This window comes from Polypterus senegalus, chromosome 5 (assembly GCF_016835505.1).
Source record: "Polypterus senegalus isolate Bchr_013 chromosome 5, ASM1683550v1, whole genome shotgun sequence".
NCBI lineage: Eukaryota > Metazoa > Chordata > Cladistia > Polypteriformes > Polypteridae > Polypterus > Polypterus senegalus.
Window position 1 is genome coordinate 125,986,777 of NC_053158.1, and position 18,742 is coordinate 126,005,518.

Below are 18,742 nucleotides of genomic sequence, written 5' to 3' on the forward strand. Positions count from 1 at the left end.
TCTCTCTCTCTCTCTCTCTATATATATATATATATATATATATATATATATATATATATATATATATATAGCAAAATACCCAGCTTGGCAGCGGAGAAGTAGTGTGTTTAAAGAAGGAAAGAGAAAGAAAAGGAAACATTTTGAAAATAACGTAACATGATTGTCAATGTAATTGTTTTGTCACTGTTATGAGTGTCGCTGTGAGATATATATATATATATATATATATATATAGCAAAATACCCGCGCCTCGCAGCGATGTCATGTGTTAAAGAAGTTATGAAAAAGGTATATATACATACCTATCTACATCATATATACACACACATACATACATACACACACACAAATTATATGTGTGTGTGTGTGTGTGTGTGTGTGTGTGTATATATATGTATATGTATATACAGTGATCCCTTGCTGTATCGCGCTTTGACTTTCGCGGTTTTGCTCTAATGCGGATTTTATATGTAAGCATATGTAAATGTATATTGTGGATTTTTCGCTGATTCATGATTTCTGCGGACAATGGGTCTTTTAATTTATGGTACATGCTTCCTCAGTTTGTTTGCCCAGTTGATTTCATACAAGGGACGCTATTGGCGGATGGCTTACAAGCTACCCAATCAGAGCACGTATTACATATTAACTAAAACTCCTCAATGATAAAAGATATGCCTCCTGGCGCTCGATTGTTTGCTTGTCTCTACCTCTATCTCACCCTCTCTGACATTCTCTGCGCCTGACGGAGGGGGTGTGAGCAGAGGTGCTGTTTGCACAGAAGCTGTTTGCCTAGTGGATACGCTCCTCTAAGAAATGCCGCTTGATCGAGGTGCGTCCAAAAGCACACTTATTGATTTTTTGATTGTTTGCTTTAATCTCGCGCTCTCTCTCTCTCTCTCTGACGCTCTCTGCGCTTGACGGAGGAGATGTGAGCAGGGGGCTTTTGCACAGAGGCTGTTTGCTTAGAAGATACGGACGCTCCTGTAAAATGCTGAAAGGCTACCTTCGTGATAGATCCCTTCATTGCCGCTGCTTTATCGCGGTGCTTGCATACTTAAAAGCGCAACAGCCCTATTGATTTTCATTGTTTACTTTACTCTCTCTCTGACATTCTCCGCTCCTTACGCGCACTTTGAAGAGGAAGATATGTTTTCATTCTTTTAATTGTGAGAAAGAACTGTCATCTCTGTCTTGTCATGGAGCACAGTTTAAACTTTGACTAAAGGGTGTTATTTCATGTCTAGAGGGCTCTAATAATGTTAAAAACGTATTTAGAAGGTCGTAAACAGGTTTTCTATGCTCTAACTGTAAAATATTAGATTTATAAATAAAGAATCCTACTTCGTGGAAATTCATTTATCTGTCTGGAGCGGATTAACCGCGATAAACAAGGGTTTACTGTATAACTCTGCGGAGAATATTTATAAACAGTGTCGGAGAGTTTCTAAGGGCTTAAAATATATAAAAAATAATCATACAAACATATGGTTTCTACTTCGCGGATTTTCACCTATCGCGGGGGGTTCTGGAACGCAAAACCCCGCATCGAGGAGGATTACTGTATATATATATATATATATATATATATATATATATATATATATATATATATATATATATATATATATATATATATATATATATGTATATATATATGTGTATATATATGTGTATATAATATATATATATATATATACACATATACTTGTGTGTATGTTTGTATGTGTCTATATGTGTGTGTATAGCTTTGGTCACTGAGTGCAAGGGAAAAATAATAAAATATAGTCTATAAGTTATTAAACAGTAAAACATTAACGTTTCAAGAAGTACAGGTACATTGAGCACTACTGGAGTGGTTGTGGGTAAACTACATTTTAAAGATGGTGTAACACAACAGGTAAGTAACTAACAGCAGCTAAAATGTATATGGATCATCTCTCGGTAGTAGATCCCTTTTGAAAGGCGCTACACGACGGCTGTGGTATAGAAATTACATTTTCTATGTGAACGTTCAAATTTGTGCCTCTGGTAATGTGCCTTACCGGCATTTAAAGGAAATTAACACTGCAGAGGACACAAAACTAAGAGAGAATGGCTTTGGTTTGGCATAAAAGGAAAAAAGATGTAAAGAAAGGAAAGTTGCCTTTTTCTTTTATATAGTATAGAGAGATGTGTTCGCTGACGTTATGATCGCCTTTTGGGGACAGTCGCGGTGGGTCTTGTGTAGACTGGTGAGGCGTCCCGCCATTAATCGGCTGTGATGGCACTGTCAGTCCTGCACTCGTGTCGTGAATTATAATCCGAGTTTAGGACCTCATAATCGTATACGTGCAAAACAAAGTGTGAATCGCCTTAATATTATTTTGCCGTGGTGTTGAAAAGGGGTCCTGTGTTTGCACTTGTCTGGGCTATAGCGCAAGGGGGGGGGATGAAAAAAATTAAAAGTGCTCACTTTGACTTAAAGCAGAAGCGCAGTCAGCGTCTCAATGGCCGGCACAGCTATGCACGCGCTGGCTGCTCGACTTTTGCTGGGCAGGAGACCCCTTTTGTACACACGTTCATGATATCAAAAGTCTCAGCGCTCTTTGGAGGTAATTCATATCTATACTAATAAAAGGCAAAGCCCTCACTCACTCACTCACTGACTCACTCACTCACTGACTCATCACTAATTCTCCAACTTCCCGTGTGGGTGGAAGGCTGAAATTTGGCAGGTTCATTCCTTACAGCTTCCTTACAAAAGTTGGGCAGGTTTTATATCGAAATTCTACGCGTAATGGTCATAACTGGAAGCAGTTTTTCTCCATTTACTGTAATGGAGATGAGCTTCAACACCGTGGGGCGGAGTTTCGTGTGACATCATCACGCCTCCCGTAATCACGCAGTACATAGAAAACCAGGAAGACCTCAAAAAGCGCTGAAGAAAACATGCATTATATAATTGAGAAGGCAGCGAAACAATAAGAAGCGAGCGAGTGACATATACAACCATATTCATGAGTTCTGCTACTTCGGAAACAAAGCACGATGTAAACCTACACTTTAAATTAAGTTCATAGACAGGCTGCGCTGGCGTTTGTAATTTAGTGCCTGCCCATATAAGGCCGTCCGTCAGCGGCAATCCAATAGCAAACTGCCACTAAATATTCACGGGTGAAGGACTGTGCTTATGGAGAGGAAGATGAGATGGTCAGGGTGGTGTTTGACACAAACTCAGCGAAACTGCGAGAGAAAGTTTTAAGTGCCAGGACTAAGGTAACATTAAATACAGCTATGGACATAGCACGAGATGGCACCAGCACAGTTGGGAACCTTCGATGCATGTACACGAGCGCTCCGTGAACTGGCGCGTGCACAGATAAAAGCAACAGTTCCAAAGAGCTGAACAAAACCAATTACACAATTGAAAAGGCAGCAAAAATATGAAGCGTCTGATACAGCATATTCATAAATCCAGCTACTGCGGAAACAAAGCACACGTTGGAAAAAGTCAATGTCCGCTAAAGGAAGACAGTGTAAAAAACCCGTGCATGCAGTGTGTCAGGTCTCAGATAAAGAAGAAGGCGAGCTGTTTATTGATGCAGTAAGAAACGAATCGATGAATGAAACCTGTCATCTTTACAGCGATTGACAAACACGGAATGTAACTTGAACACAACACATCCTACAAATACGAACCTGATTGAAAGAAATAATGATAATCAAATCCTTGATGACAGCAACACTCAGTAACACTCACAAAACAAATACTGTATATTGACAGTCATGTTACGTTATTTTTAAAATGTTCCCTTTTCTTTTCTAGCTTTTTAACACACTACTTCTCGCTGCGATCGCGGGTATATATATATGTATATATATATATCCCGATCTACATACTCGAATAATGGATACTTTATTAGCCATCAATGATTGTTTTGGTAAAGCCATACTCAGTGTATTCATTAGATGAGCGGTAAAAAGTAAGAGCGAGGGAGGATGACTTATTGAGGCATGCAGGCTGTAGTCTTGCGTCAACTCTATCTGAATTGCGATCACATTTGAAAAAATATATCTTTTCAAGTTCTATTTAGTCCATATGTGTCAAACTCAAGGGCCGGGCCACATCCGCCCGGCGTGTAATTATATCCGCCCTGAGATCATTTTATATACTGTATTATTGTTATTAATGGCCGGGTATATGAAGCGCTGGTAACACAATAAACTACAGATCCCATAATGCAGCGCTTCAGCTGCCTTGCGAACACTTACGCGTTAATCAAGTCTAGCTTATGATGCTGCAAGTTATTGCGAAGCTAGCTCACCGATGCTGAAGAGAAAAGTTGATTCTGAAAATAGAGCCTTTAAAAACCGATGGGAGGCTGAGTATATGTTTACTGAACCCGTGTGTCTCATTTGTGGAGCTAATGTGGCTGTAATTACAGAATTTAATCTAAGACGGCACTATGAGACAAAACATCAGGGTAACCTGAATGCAATGCAGAAGATACAGAAAGCAGAAGAATTAAATAAGAATCTGACACTTCAGCGGACGTTTTACCGTGCACAATCACAAAGTGATTTCAAGTGAAGCTGCTTTTATGGGAGACACAAATGCAACTTGCCCCACTTTCCCTGTTGCCAAGTAATGTTAAACCAAGTCGTCACTACGGTGTTCCCAAATCGCACTTTGCTGATAAACTGAGCGCACTGAGTTTGCACGGCGCTTTGGTGACTTTGAAGAACAAAAAAAGTCCGTCTACATGCGGCTCGAACCTTGTGCATGTTTGGTAGCACATATCTGTGTGAGAAGCTCTTCTCAGTGATAAAGACTAACAAAACAGCACACAGGAGTCGCCTCACTGATGAGCACCTGCAATCCATCCTGAGAATCTCCACAACACAGAACCTCACACCAAACAGAAACGAACTTGTTGCCAAAAAAAGATGCCAGGCGTCCAGCTCTAAAATGACATATGAGCAAAGACAACTGAATGATTTGATTTGTTATTGCTGAAAGGAACACATTTTATTTATATTTCCAGGTTTTGTTATGCAGCATGTTCATATTTGAATTTGTATAATTTTGACAGGATATATTTTTATGGAGAGCAAAATATTGTAAGTTGTTTAAGGTTTGAGTTGATTTATTCAGGAATAATATTCCTGTCTGTTTTTACCATTCCTACCAAAGATATTTCTGTCGACTAAATAAAAATTCCTTCTATTTAAAATTTAAATAGAACTTGAACAAATACGATAGTTCATAATATCCATGCAGACTTGCACGTAAGAGCGGGAGTTATCCGTTTTAACAAACAGCGTATTGCACTGATACGAAATAGCTGTGTGTGTATATATGTAGATATGTATATATATATATATATATATATATATGTGTATATATATATATATATATATATTTGTGTGTATATATGTGTGTGTATGTATGTGTGTATGTATGTGTATATATGTAGATATATATGTATGTATATATGTGTATTTGTATAGATATGTATATATATATATATGTTTGTGTGTGTGTGTAAATATATATGACAACAACACTCATCACTCACAACAGTGACAAAACAATTACATTGACAGTCATGTTACGTTATTTTCAAAATGTTTCCTGTTCTTTTTCATTGCTATATATATATATATATATATATATATATATATATATATATGACAACAACACTATATTATATATATAGCAAAATACCCGCTCCTCGCGGAGAAGTAGTGTGTTAAAGAAGTAATGAAAAAGAAAAGGAAACATTTTAATAATAACGTAACATGATTGACATTGTCATGAGTGTTGCTGTCATATATATGCCTGCCTAAATAAGTCACGCTCGCTTTGCTCTTACTTTATTTACCGTTCATTTAATCATGGCTAATGGCGGAAAAATTATAAAATGGAAGGAGGATGGCTTTACCAAAACAATTATTGATGGCGAACCGATTATTCATAAAGCTTGAATTGGTGATCTGTTTTTCTGTGTTAACTTCATATTTTTTCATACTTCTTCTCAAACTAAGGTGGTGCGAGGGTAAAATGAATCGGGATGCGTAATCGGTGTACCAGGAAATCATGCATTGACAAAAGCTCCCCTTTGCTTGTAATGCAAAGTGTGATTAAATGCATTATTTTTTAACGCGTTATGGAGCACATGCATCAAAGCTTCTCTGCTGTGCTTGTGCTAAGAAAAGGAAAGATTTTAAAAATAACGTAACACGATTGTCAATGTAACCTTTTGTAAGTAGTGCCTGGAGGATTCAGTGTGGAGAAACTCTAGAGAGAGTGTGTATTAACTTGTGGATTTTTCTGTGAGTATTTGGTGGCAGTTGACGAAGTTGCTTCGGAAGACGGCGTTAGCTGCAGAGCTCAGCTCAGAGTGAAATGGGATGAATGGGCGGGGAGATGATGACGTGACTCCCCCACCCGCCTTAACTGTCAATCCCCCACAAACACAGTCTCTCGGAATTTGCATAAGCACACCCCTTCACCTACAATTTTAACTTAGTTACAAAGTGATCAAAACTCTCGTTTATATCCCAAGCGTCCTCTCATTAAACTTGTATCCCGCATTACCTGTGGGTATGTGAAACGCCAGCGGTAGCCTGTCTATGAACTTAATTTAAAGTTTAGGTTTACACCGTGCTTTCTTTCCGAGGTAGCAGCACTCATGAATATGGTATTATATGTCACTTTCGCTTCGCTTCTTATTGTTTCGCTGCCTTCTTAATTATATAATGCATGTTTTCTTAAGCGCTTTTTGGAGGTCTTCCTGGTTTTCTATGCACTGCGTCGACAGTCAGTTCACGTGATTACGTGGGAGGCGTGATGATGTCACACGAAACTCCGCCCCCCACGTCATTGCAGCTCAACTCCATTACAGTTAATGGAGAAAAATACCTTCCAGTTATGACCATTAGGCATAGAATTTCAAAATGAAACCTGCCCAACTTTTGTAAGTAAGCTGTAAGGAATGAGCCTGCCAAATTTCAGCCTTCTACCTACACGGGAAGTTGGAGAATGAGTGAGTGAGTGAGTGAGGGCTTTGCCTTTTATTAGTATAGATGGCAAAATACCCGCGCTTCGCAGCGGAGAAGTGTGTTAAAGAAGTTATGAAAAAGAAAAGGAAACATTTTAAAAATAATGCAACATTTGCTTTCTATTCGTTTGCATAAGCACAGTCCTTCACCAGCAATTTTAAATCCGTTACAAAGTGATCAAAAGTCTCATTTATACCCTGCGTCCTCTCAGTAAACTTGTATCTCGTGAATATCGTATTCGTCTTAGGCATGACAAACGCCAGCGGCAGCATGTCTATGAACTTAATTTAAACTTCCGGTTTACACCGTGCTTTGTTTCCGCAGTAGCTGCACTTATGAATATGCTTGTATGCGTCACTCTCTTCATATTCTTTTGCTGTCTTCTCAATTGTGTAATGCATTTTTTGTTCAGCGCTCTTTGGAGCTCTTCCTTGTTTTCTGCATACTGCGTTCACAGTCAGTTCACGTGAGCCGCTCGGAGTACATGCATCGAAGGTTCTCAGCTGTGCTTGTGGTATCTCATGCGATCTTGCGATGTCCACTGCTTTTTAACTCCGTTACAAAGTGATCAAAAGTCTCGTTTATACCCTGTGTCCTCTCAGTAAATTTGTATCTCGCGAATATAGATTTCTTAGGCATGACAAACGCCAGCGGCAGCGTGTCTATGAACTTAATTTAAAGTTAAGCTTTACACCTTTCTTTCCTATTCGTTTGCATAAGCACAGTCCTTCACCAGCAAGTTTAACTCCGTTACAGCAATTTTAACTCTGTTACAAAATGATCCAAAGTCTCGTTTATACCCTGCATCTTCTCATGTCTATTGGATTGCTGCCGACGGACGGCCTTATATGGGCAGGCACTCAGTTACGTGGGAGGCGTGAAGATGCGGGACGCAACTCTTCCTCACATGGTGACCGAGCTGCAGGCTATGGCCATATACAGTATATGTACGAAAGAAGGTTCCAGTTATGACTATTACGCGTAGAATTTCGAAACGAAACCTACCTAACTTTTGTAAGTTAGCTGTAAGGAATTGGAGGTTGGAGAATTAGTATTGAGTCAGCCAGTCAGCCAGTCAGTCACTCAGCCAGTGAGGGCTTTGCCTTTTATTAGTATATATATATATATATATATATATATATATATATATATATATATATATATATATATATATATATATATATATATATATATATATATATACACACAGTAATCCCTCGCTATATCGCGCTTCACTATCGCGGATTTTAAATGTAAGCACATCTAAATATATATATCACGGATTTTTCGCTGGTTCGCCGCTTTCTGCGGACAATGGGCCTTTTAATTTAGGTTACGTGCTTCCTCAGTTTGATTGCCCAGTTGATTTCATACAAGGAACGCTATTGGCGGATGGCTTAGAAGCTACCCAATCAGAGCATGTATTACATATTAACTAAAACTCCTCAATGCTATAAGATATACTTCCCGCGTGGCGCTTGTTTTGTTTGCTTCTCTCTGTCTCTCTCACTCTCTCTGCCTGACGGAGGGGGTGTGAGCAGAGGGGCTGTTTACACAGTGGCTGTTTGCCTAGAAGATAGGAATCTCCTCTACAAAATGCCGCTTTATCGGGTGCTTCTGTATACTTAAAAGCACGTATTGATTTTTTGATTGTTTGCTTTTCTTAGCGAGCGCTCTCTCTGACATTATCTGCTCTTCACGGTGCTCCTTTGAAGATAAGATATGTTTGCATTCTTTTAATTGTGAGAAAGAACTGCCATCTCTGTCTTGTAATGAAGCACAGTTTAAGCGTTTGACTAAAGGGTGTCATTTCATGTCTAGAGGGCTCTAATAATGTTAACAGTGTGGGAGAGTTTATAAGGGCTTAAAATATATAAAATAACCATACAAACATATGGTTTCTACTTGTGATTTTCACCTATCGCGGGTCTGGAACGCAACCCAGCGATCGAGGAGGGATTACTGTATTTAGAAGGTCGTAAACAGGTTTTCTATGCTCTAACTGCGAAAATATTCGATTTATAAATAAAGAATCCTACTTCGCGGAAATTCATTTATCGCGGCAGAGTCTGGAACCGATTAACTGCGATAAACGAGGGTTGACTGTATATATATATTATAATATATATATATTATATATATTATATATATTATATCTATACTAATAAAAGGCAAAGCCCTCACTCACTCACTCACTGACTCATCACTAATTCTCCACCTTCCCGTGTAGGTAGAAGGCTGAAATTTGGCAGGCTCATTCCTTACAGCTTACTTACAAAAGTTGGGCAGGTTTCATTTCGAAATTCTACGCCTAATGGTCATAACTGGAAGGTATTTTCTCCATTAACTGTAATGGAGTTGAGCTGGAATGGCGTGGGCGGAGTTTTGTGTGACATCATCACGCCTCCCACGTAATCGCGTGAACTGACTGTCAGCGCAGTGCGTAGAAAACCAGGAAGACCTCCAAAAGCGCTTAAGAAAACATGCATTATATAATTGAGAAGGCAGCGAAACAATAAGAAGTGAGCGAGTGACATATACTACCATATTCATGAGTGTTGCCAGCTCGGAAAGAAAGCAAGGTGTAAACCTAAACTTTAAATTAAGTTCATAGACAGGCTACGCTGGCGTTTCACATACCCACAGGTAATCGGGATACAAGTTTAATGAGAGGGCGCGGGATATAAGCGAGAGTTTTGATCACTTTGTAACTAAGTTAAAATTGTAGGTGAAGGGGTGTGCTTATGCAAATTCGAGACTGTGTTTGTGGGGATTGACAGTTAAAGGCGGGTGGGGAGTCACGTCATCATCTCCCCTCCCACCTCATTTTGCTCTGAGCTGAGCTCCGCGGCTAACGCTGACTTCCGAAGCAACTTCGTCAGACTGCCACCAAATACTCACAGAAAAATCCACAAGTTAATACACACGCTGTCTCTAGAGTTTCTACACACTGAATCCTCCAGGCACTACTTACAAAAGGTCACATTGACAATCGTGTTACGTTATTTTTAAAATCTTTCCTTTTCTTAGCACAAGCACAGCTGAGAAGCTTGATGCATGTGCTCCATAGCGTTAAAAATAATGCATTTAATCACACTTTGCATTACAAGCAAAGGGAGCTTTTGTCAATGCATGATTTCCTGGTACACGATTACATTGATCAGCGCATCCGATTCATTTTACCCTCGCACCACCTTAGTTTGAGAAGAAGTATGAAAAAATATGAGGTTAACACAGAAAAACAGATCACCAATTCAAGCTTTATGAATAATCGATTAAGCCATCAATAATTGTTTTGGTAAAGCCATCCTCCTTCCATTTTATAATTTTTCCGCCACTAGCCATGATTAAATGAGCGGTAAAAAGTAAGAGCAAAGCGAGGGTGACTTATTTAGGCAGGCATATATATGACAGCAACACTCATGACAATGTCAATCATGTTACGTTATTATTAAAATGTTTCCTTTTCTTTTTCATTACTTCTTTAACACACTACTTCTCCGCTGCGAGGCGGGTATTTTGCTATATATATATATATGAATGACCTCCAAAGGCTGAGACTTTTGATATCATGAGCGTGTCTGCAAACTGGGGTCTCCTGCCCAGCAAAAGTCGAGCAGCCAGCGCTGCGCATAGCTGTGCCGGCCTTTGAGGCGCTGACTGCGCTTCTGCCTTAAGTCAAAGTGAGCACTTTTAATTTTTCATCCTCCCCTGCGCTATAGCCCAGACAAGTGCAAACACGGGACCCCTTTTCTACACCACGGCAAAATAATATTAAGGCGATTCACACTTTCTTTTGCATATACGATTATCAGGTCCTCACCTCGAATTATGAAGACACGCACACGAGTGCAGGACTGACAGTGCCATCACAGCCGATTAATGGCGGGGCGTCTCACCAGTCTACACAAGACCCACGCGACTGTCCCCAAAAGGCGATCATAACGTCAGCGAACACATCTCTCTATACTATATAAAAGAAAAAGGCAACTTTCCTTTCTTTACACCTTTTTTCCTTTTATCCCAAACCAAAGCCTTTCTCTCTTAACACTGCAGAGGACACAAAACTAATTTTCTTTAAATGCCGGTAAGGCACATTACCAGAGGCACAAATTTGAGCGTTCACAAATAGAAAATGTAATTTCAATGTACCTGTACTTCTTAAAACGTTAATGTTTTACTGTTTAATAACTTATAGACTATAATTTATTATTTTTCCCTTGCACTCAGTGACCAAACCTATACACACACATATAGACACATACAAACATACACACAAGTATATGTATGTGTATATATATATATATATATACACACACACACACACATATATATAATTTGTGTGTATGTATGTATGTGTGTGTATATATGATGTAGATATGTGTGTGTGTGTGTGTGTGTGTGTGTGTGTGTGTGTGTATGTATATATGACAGCAGCAATCCAAGCTGTGAGAAAACAGTAAAAAGGAGGCGTGTCAGACGTCGTGGTACATTTTCTGATGCAGCTGCGAAAACAACTTCGTGGCGCTGCCGCCAAATACACAAAACAATTACTTTGACAATCATGTTACATTATTTTTAAAATGTTTCCTTTTCTTTTCATAACTTCTTTAACACATGACATCGCTGTGAAGCGGGTATTTTGCTATATATATATATATATATATATATATATATATATATATATATATCTATATATATATATCTCACAGCGACACTCATAACAGTGACAAAACAATTACATTGACAATCATGTTACGTTATTTTCAAAATGTTTCCTTTTCTTTCTCTTTTCTTCTTTAACACACTACTTCTCGCTGCCAAAGCAGGTATATATATATATATATATATATATATATATATATATATATATATATATATATATATATATATATATATATATATATATATATATATATATATATATATATATATATATATATAGTCACAAGAACGAGATATGGACAGATAAAGGTTTGGGGCAGCCATCCGTATAATGTGGTATCCTGGCTGCAAAAGTCTTTTAACAAATAATCAGCACTGAAGTGCATTCAACTGAGTCCAAAACAAGACTGAGGAAACAAAGGAAAAGTGGCAGGTTTTAAAGGGGGAGACGGGAAGTGAGGTCATATGGATCCAGCACGTGGTCTTCCACCATTGGTTCATAGCCGGACGTGACATCAGAGGGACTGGAGCTGGTGTGGCCGACTTCCATTGGCTCAGTCCCGGAAATGATGTCAGGAGAGCCAGGTGAAATCCCCCGGGAATGGTCTACAGGCAAGGGAGAAAAAGAGTCTGTGCACTCTGCCACACCCCAGCATGCCTCCGAACTGCCTTCACTCAAGCCCTTTAGCTGCCTCCCATGCGCCGTGTGACACTATGTATATATATATATATATATATATATATATATATATATATATATATATATATATATATATATATATACAAACCGGATTCCAAAAAGTTGGGACACTATACAAATCGTGAATAAAAACTGAATGCAATGATGTGGAGGTGCCAACTTCTAATATTTTATTCAGAATAGAACATAAATCACGGAACAAAAGTTTAAACTGAGAAAATGTATCATTTTAAGGGAAAAATATGTTGATTCAGAATTTCATGGTGTCAACAAATCCCCAAAAAGTTTGGTCAAGGCCATTTTCACCACTGTGGCATCTCCCCTTCTACTTACAACACTCAACAGACGTCTGGGGACCGAGGAGACCAGTTTCTCAAGTTTAGAAATAGGAATGCTCTCCCATTCTTGTCTAATACAGGCCTCTAACTGTTCAATCGTCTTGGGCCTTCTTTGTCGCACCTTCCTCTTTATGATGCGCCAAATGTTCTCTATAGGTGAAAGATCTGGACTGCAGACTGGCCATTTCAGTACCGGATCCTTCTCCTACGCAGCCATGATGTTGTGATTGATGCAGAATGTGGTCTGGCATTATCTTGTTGAAAAATGCAGGGTCTTCCCTGAAAGAGATGACGTCTGGATGGGAGCATATGTTGTTCTAGAACCTGAATATATTTTTCTGCATTGATGGTGCCTTTCCAGACATGCAAGCTGCCCATGCCACACGCACTCATGCAACCCCATACCATCAGAGATGCAGGCTTCTGAACTGGCGTTGATAACAACTTGGGTTGTCCTTGTCCTCTTTGGTCCGGATGACATGGCGTCCCAGATTTCCAAAAGAACTTCGAATCGTGACTCGTCTGACCACAGAATAGTCTTCCATTTTGCCACACTCCATTTTAAATGATCCCTGGCCCAGTGACAACGCCTGAGCTTGTGGATCTTGCTTAGAAATGGCTTCTTCTTTGCACTGTAGAGTTTCAGCTGGCAACGGCGGATGGCACGGTGGATTGTGTTCACTGACAATGGTTTCTGGAAGTATTCCTGAGCCCATTCTGTGATTTCCTTTACAGTAGCATTCCTGTTTGTGGTGCAGTGTTGTTTAAGGGCCGGAGATCACGGGCATCTAGTATGGTTTTACGGCCTTGACCCTTACGCACAGAGATTGTTCCAGATTCTCTGAATCTTCGGATGATGTTATGCACAGTTGATGATGATAGATGCAAAGTCTTTGCAATTGTTCGCTGGGTAACACCTTTCTGATATTGCTCCACTATCTTTCTGTGCAACATTGTGGGAATTGGTGATCCTCTACCCATCTTGGCTTCTGAGAGACACTGCCACTCTGAGAAGCTCTTTTATACCCAATCATGTTGCGAATTGACCTAATTAGTGTTTATTGGTCTTCCAGCTCTTCGTTATGCTCAAATTTACTTTTTCCAGCCTCTTATTGCTACTTGTCCCAACTTTTTGGGATTTGTTGACACCGTGAAATTTTGAATCAATATATTTTTCCTTTGAAATGATACATTTACTTGGATTAAACGTTTGATCTGTCATCTACGTTCTTAAACAAATAAAATATTGACATTTGCCATCTCCACATCATTGCATTCAGTTTTTATTCACAAGTTGTTTAGTGTCCCAACTTTTTTGGAATCCGGTTTGTGTGTGTGTATGTATATATATATATATATATATATATATATATATAAAATATGGTTGAAATAGCTTTACTGTCAAATAATGCAAAGAGTACACACTGAACCCCCTCTCAGGAATTGAACCTTGGATGTCAGTGTCTAGAGGCGAAGCCTCTTACGTTGCGCCACGGCGTGTGGTATGTTTATTTGACAGTTTGTAGATCGGGGTGATTACATTCATGGCATTCGTAGTCTGAATCACAATTTGATTGTATGGGTGGTTACCTACCAGGTAATTCTTGTGGTTAGTCAGCAAGTCAGCTAACATCCGCCATGGTGCCCTCTTTTTCAGTTGCAAGAAGCAGATCATAGAATGGTTGAAATAGTTTTACTGTCAAGTAATGCAAAGAGTACGCGACACGTGTTTCGCCCTAATTCTGGGCTTATCAGGCGTACACACTCACTGCACCCCCTCTCGGGAATCGAACCTCGGACGTAACCACCCATACAATCAGATTGTGATTCAGACTACGAATGCCATGAATATATCATATAGTTTAATTGTTTTTATATCATTTGGCAACCCCACTAAAATATATGCTCACATACTTTGTACAGGTATACCTTTGGATATGTGTGGTACATGAGTATATTACTACCTAGTTGCTTTAACAACAATAATCATGAGGTGTTTTGAGAGACTAGTGCCCTCATAGAACAGATCCATCATTCTTCCAGATCTGCAGCACCACTAGTTTGTCTACCACATGAACTAATCCACAGAGGATGCAGTCACGGTTGAACTCCATACGATTTTGAAACACTTGCAAAAGCCAAAAACCTACATGAGGATACCATTTGTGGAATTTAGCTTTGCACTTAATATCATAATCCCCAACATACTTGTCAGTAAATTTGGTAGCTTGGGTCTGGACACTTGTCTGTGCTCCTGTGTCATGGATTTCATTTTGAATAGACCATATCAGTACATTGGATCTAGACTTTTTTCTTTTATTCTCATCCTAAATACAGGAACATTTATGGACAATTAGTGGAATTTATGTATAGCATCAAGTTCCTTGGGGTTTATACTGTATAACAAAACAGCTGCCTTTGTCCCTTTTTGAAACATCTTACCTGGCAAAAAAGGCCCTGCAGAGACTCTGCTTGCTTTGGAAACTGAAACAGGCCCAACCTCCTCAACAGCTCATATCGAAATTATGCCATAACACCACTAAGAGCAGCCACTCCCACTCTTTGACTGTGTGGTATGCCTGCTTTCTGGCCACTTAGCGGAACGATCTGGATTGTGTGGTGAAGATGGCACTGCAATTCATTGGGACAGGCCTTACGCATCTGGACAGTGTGTCTGTTAGCCGACTAAAGAAAGAGGCTAAAAATATAAGCAGAGACAGACCGCATTCTGAACATTACCCGTATTATTTGCTGCTATCAGATAGTGATCCTATCTCACACAAACAGATTGAAAAGTTTTTCTCACAGAACTGAGGCCTACATCACCCCTGTTTCCTACTTCTGAGAACTGAATTAATTCGCCACCTTGGATGATTATTGTACATGCATACAAATCAGCCCCCAAAGACTGAATCTATTTATCTTTTTATGCATTGCTAGTTATTATTTTACTGCTTTTTCTTTTGTATATATGTCATTTTTTATTTTGATATATTTATTGCTTTTATAAGACCAAATTCCATTCAAAAATTTTTGCACGGCTAATTTAGCCATAACTTGCATGGTAGTAATAAAAACAATAATTCAAAATAAAGTTTTTTTGTTACAAAACCAGAAAGAAGCATAGACTAGGGTCATCAAATAGATTTGACCTGTGCCAAAATTCACGCAGAGGAATTTTTTTTTTGCCAGGTCAGGCACTATACCACTGTATTCCTTACACACTGCAGCAGACTCATTCCTGGACACTCATCTCCATTTAGAACACTTGATTATATTGCTGAATTTGTGTTCAATATTTTAGCTTTTTTAATGAATTAAGAGGTATGTTGTAATAACACAGTAGTAATAATACCGTATCTTTGGACTTGGAAACGGCAACATCTTCGATGGGAGGCAGTTGAAATTAACAAAACACAACATTTTTTCTTCTGTCCTGCTGCTCCAAACTAGGAGTGTGTGATATTGGCAAACGTTTTATATCCAATATTTTCTGTGACTTTGATGATAAAGATAATTAGACGATATTGTGCATTCTTTAAAGGCGTGTTTCTAACAGTTTTATTGATATAGCCTGGTCTTGAAAATTGGATATGAATTGTAGTTTACTAGTGAGATTAATGGAAACAACAGTTAAGAAAAACGTGTTGTTAAAAACTGAAGTGAAATAACACAAAAACATTGAAATCATGAGTCAAAGTATTACGGAGATCAAACGGTACAAGGACAAGTAAACCATTTTCAGTAGCCTACAGGATGTCAATTGTAAAGTAATTGTGCCCTCTTTGGCAGATGCTTTTCACCTATTTAGAGTTTCTGCAATACTGAGGTTAAATACTTATGCAAGCATTACTGTCTTTTTTTTTTTTTTTCTTGATATTTTTTTTTCCTAACATGACAATAACACGTTAAAGAATATTTTGAGCTTCAGTGCTTTAAAATAAAAATTTACAAAGAAAAAGAAACAAGGAAAATTTCAAATTATAATTGGTTATTAAGTAACTTTTATATATGCTCTTCTTCCATGTATCCTTAATCCCATTAGTACCAATCATGATGTTCCTGTGTTTTATTTTGCCATCTGCTTTACAAACTTGAACACATTTTCTGATGTCTTTCTTGTTTTGCAGCTAATTTGGAAGCTGTTGTGATTTTCTTGTGCCCACACAACTGCTCTATTAGTATTTCACCTTGCTGCCTTTTTGGAGCATGCTGTCACCATTTGCCTTTGTTTTCTGCCACTCCTATATAGCATCTCCGCTTTTCCTCTGTTGCCATCTGTTTATCTGCGTTCCCTCACATTGGTTCATTGTGCCTAAACAGGCCCTTTATGAAACCACAGATTTCTTCTGTTGTTGTGAATCAGCTATTTCTTGTTTCCCCACTATTCATTCTTGCTGCAGAAATGTGCTTTTTCCTTGGTATATACTTCCACTTATTTTTTTTTCCCCCCTAAATCCTTTAAGTAAATGACTGTCAAGCATGGCAACAGTGTGAGAGGCCTTCATAAAGCAGCCAGGGGCCTTCACTATCTCAGAAGAGGCTCACTTGAAGACCCAAACCTCCAGATTGCTATCTACAGACTGTGACCTACATAGGCCTAACAGGGAACTTGCTTTTAAAAAAAAAAAAAACTTGTCACACAAGGGAGAGAGAAATCATAAAACTAGCTTGTGATAGCAATTTGAATGAAGAATCTTTATACATGAAAGTATTTATTATAGAAATTAAAGAACTATAAAGAATTTTTAAAGGCAGTCTGATGCAAAGATGTCCCAAACACAAAACCAACTCTAGAAATAGAGCAAATATATAACAACTCAGGAAATCCAAACAATATTAAGACTCCTGTATGTATAAATTAAGAAAATGAGCACCTGTATCAGGCGATTACCTCATTACTTGCCTGGAAACAACAATATTTTATGTCATGTTAAACTAGCCACATTAATAACATGTTAACTTTCCCAGGCCTAGTTAAATAGACATGGAAACTGATAAAACTGGAATGGTGATACCCAATGGTTTTAGCTCTTTAGTCTGCATTATATAGGATAAGTTCTAGAAGGCACTAAAAAGCTGTTTGAATAAGTCTGATACAAACACTAAACACCGTGGACTTTGATTTTGTGGAATATTATTGGACTATGGTATTAATTAATGTGTGTTTTATATAGACTGAGTATAGATTGAGATTGATTTCAGTAAAATTGTTTTCATTTATTTATAGCTTTGAACTTCTTTAACTAAAGAAAAGAGCAATCTCATAGCTGACATGAGTGAGATATTTACACCGTTGGACTGCTTACTGCCTAAAGGTATGCACTTACCTACTCTTTTTTTTTTTTTTTTTTTTATATTAGCCAGCAAGCTGCACCTTATATAGATTTACGGTTTACTAATCTGAGTTTTGTCATTATTTAGCACAGCATTTTAATTGCTCCTTACTATTTCTTCCTTCATAGTTTTACCCATTGTAAACCCTCCTCACCTTCTCTCACAGCATCTTAGTTTTTTAGGTGTTTTAAAATCTCTTGCAGTTGCAACGAAAAGTTTCAGATGTTGCCTGTAAAAGCCCAGTTTGATAAATACATGGGCTTATTATGAAGGTTCTTGTCTTGTCTGTCCTATTGATTTTTTTTCCTTGATATTATGGTAGATTATTCCCACCACTTAGATGTTTTTCTCTGTTTAATTGTCTTATTGTATAATTCTTAATATATTTCACAAGTGTATTCCAAAATCTAGGAATGCACTGCCACATCTCTTGATTCTTGCTCTGTTTTAAGCATGTTTTAACAGTGAGATGAAGATGATTGAGAAGCAAAACATTGGTAAAATCTAAATTGCATCAGAACCAGAGCATGTACCACACTATCTCATGCAGAGAATCCCCCAAATTTACAGTTGCTACCAATTTTGTCTTATTCAAAGACAAGAATCTAAATAGATGTCCCTTGATGTTTGCACCGTTCATAATGACTCTGATTTT

General features: G+C 38.3%; 1 protein-coding gene across 3 annotated transcripts in view; it reads left to right on the plus strand.

Annotated features, from left to right (window-relative positions):
• tpk1 (thiamin pyrophosphokinase 1) overlaps nucleotides 1-18,742 on the plus strand; it is a 592,809-nt gene that overhangs the window by 23,171 nt on the left and 550,896 nt on the right. For all 3 annotated transcript variants that reach the window (XM_039753315.1, XM_039753317.1, XM_039753316.1), the window contains exon 2: nucleotides 17,981-18,068. In XM_039753315.1, coding sequence (XP_039609249.1) covers nucleotides 18,026-18,068 — 43 coding nt within the window. In that variant the 5' untranslated portion in view covers nucleotides 17,981-18,025. The remainder of the gene's footprint in view (nucleotides 1-17,980; nucleotides 18,069-18,742) is intronic.